Source organism: Nannospalax galili, unplaced genomic scaffold (genome assembly GCF_000622305.1).
Source record: "Nannospalax galili isolate Female #2095 unplaced genomic scaffold, S.galili_v1.0 scaffold208, whole genome shotgun sequence".
Taxonomy (NCBI): Eukaryota; Metazoa; Chordata; class Mammalia; order Rodentia; family Spalacidae; genus Nannospalax; species Nannospalax galili.
The window spans coordinates 1,526,858-1,535,000 of record NW_008357998.1 but is presented as its reverse complement, the minus strand read 5'-3'; the positions used below and the strand labels follow the sequence as shown (position 1 = coordinate 1,535,000).

At 43.6% G+C, this 8,143-nt stretch overlaps 2 protein-coding genes across 2 annotated transcripts in view; both read right to left on the bottom strand.

Annotated features, from left to right (window-relative positions):
• Wbp11 (WW domain binding protein 11) overlaps positions 1–303 on the bottom strand; it is a 22,396-nt gene extending 22,093 nt beyond the window's left edge. The window contains exon 1 of the mRNA XM_008856041.3: positions 160–303. The gene's annotated coding sequence lies outside the window, so the exon portion shown is untranslated. The remainder of the gene's footprint in view (positions 1–159) is intronic.
• A 2,353-nt stretch (positions 304–2,656) lies between these two features.
• On the bottom strand, positions 2,657–6,485 carry Smco3 (single-pass membrane protein with coiled-coil domains 3). The gene is made up of 2 exons (XM_008856040.2): positions 6,223–6,485; positions 2,657–3,975 (listed from the first exon to the last, which is right to left on the bottom strand). The coding sequence occupies exon 2, from the start codon at positions 3,957–3,959 to the stop codon at positions 3,282–3,284; it is 678 nt and encodes a 225-aa protein (XP_008854262.1). The 5' UTR covers positions 3,960–3,975; positions 6,223–6,485; the 3' UTR covers positions 2,657–3,281.
• Positions 6,486–8,143: the final 1,658 nt, after the last annotated feature.

Here is an 8,143-nt window from a genome sequence, read left to right as displayed (position 1 = left end):
GGCCGGATCCATCCGGGAAACCGCCGGGCGCTGCGCTGCGCAACGCAGGGACGGCCCTGGAGTCCTGCAACCCGCGGCGCTGAGTACCCAGGCCCGGCGAAGGCAGAGCGCGGCCTCGAGGCCCCGGGGAGACAGAGCACAGCGATCACGCACACTCACGCAACTGCGGGGCTCCCGGGACGGAGAGGCTTGGCGGCGGGCGACCCTAGTGTCCTTTTTCCGGAGGGGTCTTCACCTCTGCCTCTCGGTCAACCACCCTGCCACCGCCATCTTGAAACCTCGCGCCCGTCCACGATCCTTACGTCACTTCCTGTGCCTACGCTCTCCTAGCGTTGCTCGGTCCTGGAACCATAGAGAGGACTCAAAGACTCTCAGGCCAGAGTGGCTTCCGGTATCCGATTGGTTGGCTTTCGACTAAGAGCCCGCCTCAGACCGAAGAGATTGACACTTACATCGTCCAATGGGAATAATAAGAAGCCGCCGGTTAACTGACTCATTGCTTTTCATCGGGACCTGAGCCTTCAGACCTAATTTCTAGAAGCTTCTATTAGCAGCGTGGTACATGTATGTTCAGACTATGCCGTTAGGTGTTTTTACCCCTAGGGATTTGTTAGAATTCGGAGAGGCCGAAAGGATGAAGTAGAATCCGACCTCAACAGATGTAGTTAGCTTTATTAGCTACGAGGGGCAGCAGTAACCTTCCCTGGGGGAAAGGAGGTTGGATATAGGGTTCGGGGAGGTCTGGGTTTTATAGGTGGACCCAGAGAGACCCAGAAAGGGGGTCGTGCCTTCCTGGAACCCCAGAATGTGGGGCCTTCTTGGTGATGTTGAGCTGTGCTCTTCCCTGGGCTCAGGGAAGGAGAGATGGGGAGTTCTGATAGGGCTCAGTGGTTAAGAACCCAGGCTGCTCTTGCAGATGACCTGGGTTCAATTCCCAGCACCCACATGGTAGGTGACAACAGCCCTAACCCCAGTTCCAGGGGATCTAATGCCCTCTTTTGACTTCGGCGGGCGGGCATTGCACGACTTAGGTGCACTTACATGTATGCAGGCAGTACACTGGTGCAAGTAAAATTATTTTTTAAAAACCCAGGTGTGTTTTGCTGGGGGACCATGGGTTCTGAAATAGATGTAGCTTCCACCTGGAGTGGGGGGCACGGTGGGCAGATGGTCAGGTCCTTCAGCCGTATTAGGCTGATTTTCCTTCAAGATTACTTGTTGGATGTAAGCAGATTGGTCCTCCTCTGGGAGTGCCTGTTCCCAGTCCCTTTGCTGGTGTTTCTGGAAATTAGTAGTGGCTCATAAACACACACATTTGTAGAACACAAAAAATATTAATATTTTTTTTCTTTTTCTTTTTTTTTTTTTGAGAGGAAAAGGTGTACAAGTGCGGTTGATTTTAAATTCCAAGGGAACAGGCCCCCTTCCGCGCTGGTGTTTCCCTCAGCCAAGCCCTTTATGACGCCATTGTTAGACGGAATTGTCTGTAGTTTTTGTTATTTCCTTACCTTCTACCTCCCTTTCCTTAAGACTCATCTTTTCCCCTTAAGGGTAAGTGTTTTAAAGGATCTCTTGAAGCTCATGCTTGGTCAGTTCTCAATCAGAACATCTTGTATAGAAAAACTAAGTTGTAAGGAAATCTTTGCTACCAATACTTAATTCAAAAGTATTGATGGAGATGCATATTAACCTGTAGAATGTTTGTGTGCCCCCTGAACAGTGTAACATCAGTCCCATACCCTTTGTTGTAGTAAAAGAAAAAAAATTTTTTTGAGATAAGGCCTCCAGCACCTAGGCTGGCCTCCTTCCTATTCATTAAGTAGCCCAGACTGGCTTCCTATCCACTGAATAGCCCAGGCTAGCTAGTTCCCCATCCTTGTGCCTCAGTCTCTTGCTTGATGGGATTATAAGTGAGAGCCAAGAAGCCCGGATCTCAGATTGAACTTGAATGTTAGAACAATATCAAGATCTAGTAGCTCAAAACTTAACAAACCAGGCAATAAAGCAAATAAGATCAATTTTGAGGTGATAGAAATTGTGGTATTTTGCAACCAATTTGTAAAAGCGATGATAGAAAAGGAGACATTAGGAAAGTCATCTAGTTAAATTTTTTTCATCTAATTTTCATACTAATAATTCTGAAACATTGAGCATTTTATCTCTAGGGTTTTCAGAGTTTTTTGGTTCTTGTATTAAAAATCAACTATAATAAGGACATTATCAATAATTGCATTACAATAACCGTTTTCAAAGTAGACCCTAAAAGAGTCTCAGTGGGGATCATTAGAAAGATTAGATTTTCTAAAGCTAGAAGAAAGATTTAGAAAATGCATCTACAGAAATTGTGTTGAATCAGTAGGCCTCTACAGCCTCTGGACATTTCTGAAATCAGGATTAGAGAAATGGGCCTCCTAATGCTTTATTTAGTAGAGATAGATGCCTCTTTCAAGTATTGAAATTAAAATGATCCTTTCCCCCCAGAAAACCTGTAATTACTTTCCACTAAATAACAAATTCCTAAAGAGTAGCAAGTCCTCTTCTGCACCTTAATATATTTTATGCAAGGTGTAGTTGGGGTTTGGTTCTTGTTTGTTTCAAAAAATGTTACACTGTTCACCACTGAACTGATTGAATAGGGTCAGTATTCATTGCATTATGGAATCAGATGTTTTATTTTATCCTTTGTCCAATCCATCCAGACACATGTAGCAGTTAGTAGAAGTTCCAGGTACACTGCTTCCTTTCATTTTTGAAGCAAACTGTTACTTTTTTTTGAGCCTTTTCCTGTTACAGACTTGGATTTAATCTAATGTTAAAACTAGGGAAGTACTTCTGTTTCATTAGAATGTTACAGGTGTGTCCAGCGAGACTTACTGAATGCCACTCATCAGACCTAAGTGATGTTTGAAGTTGGTGATAGAAAGCAAAGTCTCTACATTTGGTGGGAATGTTAAGGATTTGGACTGGAAATTAGAGAAGAAAAAACAAAAAACATATACCTGCAGCTCTATGATAGCATTTAACCAGTGAGGTTCTGGTAGAACAGGATAAGAAACCTTCCTGGGATAGTCCTTTATCTCTCCAGGGTCTAGTACCAAGTGACTCAGGTACTCACTGTTGCTATTGAACCCAGTCATCCAAGTTTATCATTTGTAAATCTCCTTTCCAATTGTTTGGAATTGTTTGTCCATGTTGAAGCATATGGAACATGCACTTAGTGGGAGAAACACCATTATTGACAGGGAGGCACAGACTATTCCACTGGCAAATAAAACAACTGCTCATCTCATCTGGCGTTTCACTGTGTTGGTAACCTCGGTGATGGCATGATGGTACTTTTCTGAGGCTGACTTGAACTCCATCAGATGTGTCTCATAACTTTTGATGGCTGCTTGAAGCTGCGTTTTCTCCACTGCCCCCAATATGGCACGGATGATCATATCTAGGCCAAGACCAAGAACAGCAACTCCGATACTCCCAAGGAGAGAGGCTCCGATTTGAGCTAACACGGTGACCAACTTGTTAATTATGCCAGTTGTGATATTGGAGCCCACGAGTTTAACAGCCACCGCACTGGCTGCAGATGTGGCTTCTCCCAGGATGACGGCAATGACCTTCTGCACTATTGCAATTTTCTCTGTTTCTCTTTCCTTAATGTCCTGAAGCTTTCTGTAGAGGGTTGGCTCTAGTTTATCTTTCAAGGCATCATCAACCTCTTGGAGTTCCTTCTGGATTTTCTTTATGGCTTGGATGATGATGTCACAATTTTCTTTGATGGTTCCATCTCGTTTCATTTCAATGGAGGCCAGGCTGCACCCCAGGTGGATGTTTAGAACCCCTGTCAGCCTGTTGGTGGCCTGGAAACTGTCAGATAGGCAGTCAAGGAGCTGCTGGTGAAGGCGGTTTACTTCCTGCCTCCTCTTTGGGTTTTCCGGGTACAGGAAGTCACTCTGAGCCATATTGCAATTATGAGCTCTGAAAAATAAAATACTAAAGGGTAACTGCATGAATGAGGTAATCTTCAAAGTCTCTGTAAACTAAAGGATTCCTCAGAAAACTTGGCAGGTTTTATTTTTTAATCTCAATCCTCCCCCTCCCCTTGAGAGACAGGGTCTCATGTAGCCTAGGCACTGCATAAACCAGGCATGGTGGTGCACACCAGCAGTCACAGCCCTTGGAAGATGGAGGCTGGAGAATCAGAAGTTCGAGCCCAGGTGAGGTACTCTACCCACTCCCTGAACTACATATGTCCTGAAGTGGTTAGCTCTTGATTACCAGTACTTAATTTTCCCAATCCATAGTTACCACATACAGTGTATCTACCAGATTCATATCTCAGGTATCTGGAGTTAAATCAGTAATATGAAGAGCTCTGATTTTACAGAGATGCTGATATTTAGTGCTTGTACATTTTAGAATTTTGGACATATGCTTTTATTTTACTTTGGAAAACACCTGGGGGTGATTGCTGGGTAGATAATATACACTGACATTTGTAAGAAATGACTCCTTATTTTGCAGTGAGATGAGAATGTGGCAGCTTTGGGAAGTAATGAGCTTGTAGAGAATATTATGATAATAAGTGTCCATATATGGCAGCATCAATTGGTAGTGTATTTGGTGTCAGTTAACCCCAGTACACTGATAGATAAATAAATAAATAAATAAATAAATAAAATATATATACACATACATACATTTGTATATTGTCTTTTTGAGACAGCATCTCCTTGTAGCCCCAGCTGGCCTGGAATTTGACTTGTAGACTGGGCTGGCCTCAAACACAGAGATCCATCTGCCTCTGCCTCCCCAGTGCTGGGATTAAAGGCGTGTACCACACCTGGCTTAATAAATTGTGTTTTACATACATGCAGGCAATACACTCATACACATAAAATAAAAATGAATAATTTTTCTTTTGGTCTTTTGAGACAGGGTCGCCCTGTAGCTCCAGCTGTCCTGGAACTCACTATGTAGACCAGGCTGGCCTTGAACTCACAGAGAACTGCCTGCCTCTGCCTCCTGAGTGCTGGGATTAAAGGCGTGTGCTACCACGCCCAGCTCAATAAGTACTTTTAAAATATGTGTTCTACTAGCTTCTGTGGTTACTTCTTCCACTGATATATGATTTTAAATTGTGTTATTTAATTTCCCTAAGAAATTTCTCAGATGTACCAATTTTTCTTTTTAATTTCCAGTTTTCATTTTTATTTTAATTTGTTTTTAAATTTTATTTTATCAAACTTTGTATGCTTTGAATCCTTTAAAATTGTCAAGTGTTATGATGCAGAATAATCTTCAGTACTGAGAAATGTTCTATGTGGATTTAAAAGAGCACACACCCTCCTGTTGCTGGTGAAGTGTTCTATAAATGTTGGTTGGGTCAAAGTGGTTGGTTGCATTGTTCAACGTATTGTTTGTATATATTCTGTGAAGATGCTTAAGCATATTTGAGCATCTATGTATGAGTCTAATTGACCTATCACATACAGTATTGTAATTTCAATTATATAAATGGGGCGTTTGTTTATTTTTTTATCATCTAAAAGCCCATGCATTTAAAAAATGTTATTACATGCAGACATTTGTTACTGCAGCTCCTTGATGCACTGATCTTTTATTATCACATAATGTTCTTCTTAGTGCTTATACATTTGATAAACTAGAATATTTGATTCAGGGCTGGCCAGTTGGTTCAGTGGGCAAGGCACTTGCTGCCAAGCCTCATGACCTGAGTTCAATCCTTGGAACCAAGCCTAATGACCTGAGTTCAATCCTTGGTGGAATGAGAGGACCAACTCTTACAAGTTGTCCTCTGACTCCAGATTTAGGCTACATCTTTCATGCACCCACCCACACACCACCATACCCGTACCCACCTACTTACCCCACCCTACAAAATAATATAATTTAAAAATTTATAAATAACATGATTTTATATAGGCACATTGTTTCAGAACATAAGGGATATCCCAAAACAACACCCATGTAAAATTAGAATCTTTAAAAAATGTCTCATGGTAAGAGTACATATTCAAGACTCTGGGTTGAAATGTCATTTGAGGAGAAGATAAACACCACACAGACAGTGCAATTATGATTATTTCTGGGACTCTATTTACAAAGCTTGCAAGTTAAATGATTTTAAATAGCCTATATTGTACATTGGCCATTGCTTTAGTTTTGTTTGAGACAGAGTCTTATTTAGTAACCAAGACTCACATGAAGCTCACTATTGTAGCCCAGGCCAGGCTCAAACTCGCAGTGGTCCCTCTGCCTCCGCCTCCTGAGTGCTGGAATTATCCACCACACCCTTCTGTGTACACAACCCTTAGTAAGACAAAGTAGAGTTAGTGTCAGAAAGAAGATAATGCCTTCTTACAACAGTATTAAAGAACACGCAGTGAAAGTACACTATAGAATAAACACAGTTTGGGTATCCAGAGATGGCTCAGTGGCTAAGAAGAGCACTGACTGCTCTTGCAGAGAACCTGGGTTCGATTCCCAACACCCACATAGCGGCTAACAACCATCCATAACTCCAGTTCCAGGGGATCAAATGCCTTCTTCTGATCTCCTTGGGCATTGCATGACATGGGTGCACTTACACACATATAGGCAATATACTCATACACGTAAAAACTAAAATATTTATTTATTTTGGTCTTTTTGAGACAGGGTGTCCCTGTAGCCCCAGCTGGCCTGGAACTCACTATGTAGACCAGGCTGACACAGAGATCCACTTGCCTCTGCCTACAGAGTGCTGGGACTAAAGGTGTGTGCCACCATATCTGGCATAAAATATTTTTTAAAAGAGAATAAATACAATCAATTTGACATGGTACTTGCTGTAGTTGTACTTCTGGCTCATAGTACCTTTAAAAAAAACAGCTGTGCTTTTCTGAGTTTATTCTGGTGAAACATTGAGCACAGAAAGAACAGCCTGCTACTTTATACACATTCTTTGAATAGGTTTTTCATGTACCTGGCACTTACAGAGTTTCTGTTAAGCTCTATAACGCTTAGTTTTGTCAACTAAAATTAATTGGGAAGGGAATCTCAATGAAGGATTGTCTAGATTAGGTTGGCCTGTTGGCATGTCTGTGGGGGATTATCTTGAGTATGGTAATTAAGGTTGGAAGACTGTCTCACTGTAAGTGGCATTGATGGATCCAAAGCCCCCAGAATAATGGATTCAAACTAAAATCCCCCAGGCCTGAAAAAAACTGTACAAAAAAATAAAAATAAAAAAATAATTCTGAATGCTAAGAACAAGCTGAGCTGACCTTTTTCATGCTCTTTGCCCAAAGCTGGAAATCATCCCAGAAATCCCCCCCTACCTCTGCTTGGCACATAGCCACCGCTTGTGACGCTACTGCCGCTTTCTCTCTCCCACTTCTACCACTTGTAGTTTGTGCCCTTTGCCTTTAAAAGAAGCCTGTGAACTGGGCTCTGGGCTTCTGTCCTCCAAGGAGGCAGGAGTCCATTTTGCGCAAAATGCCAATAAATCCTCTTGCTTATTGCATCTCCTGGTCTGAGGACTGAGTTATTGGGGAACAGCCTCCTGTGGACGTTGGGTACCCCAGACTCGGGTTCCAACACAGTAAATGAAAACAAGTCTCAGACAAGACTCAGCTTAACTCCCTTGACAACGTAAAAAAGACCTCATTTGCAAAGCAGATTCGCTGTCTTCCGGCATCTCGTGACTAAAGTGTCTCTGAAGCCGCTCTTTCCAAACTTTCCATCACTTTATTTCCTATCTTTCATTTGTATGCATGGAGGGGTAAGTTCAGGAGTCCCCAACTGCTGTCCTTCCGCGCCTCCTGTGCTAACAGCACCAAAACTGAGGCCAGGGGTTTCCTGAGACCTGCCCACGTTAAGGTCCCATCCCGCGGAGCCACCTCGGCGGCCGTTGGGTCCCTCACCAGAGCCGGGAGCCCGGAAACCCCGCGGCCCTGGGAAGCCGCCGCACCTGGTCCGCCCGAGCAGAGTCGCGCAGGGCGGAGGCGGCGGGGCCGAGGGACGTGACTCCCGGGAGGCCCAGGGAGGGCAGCGGCGGACGGCCTGCAGCGGGCCGAGCCATGCGGCCTGGAGGTCAGCGGCACCACGGCCGCCGGGACCGCGTCCGCTCCACTGCACGCCG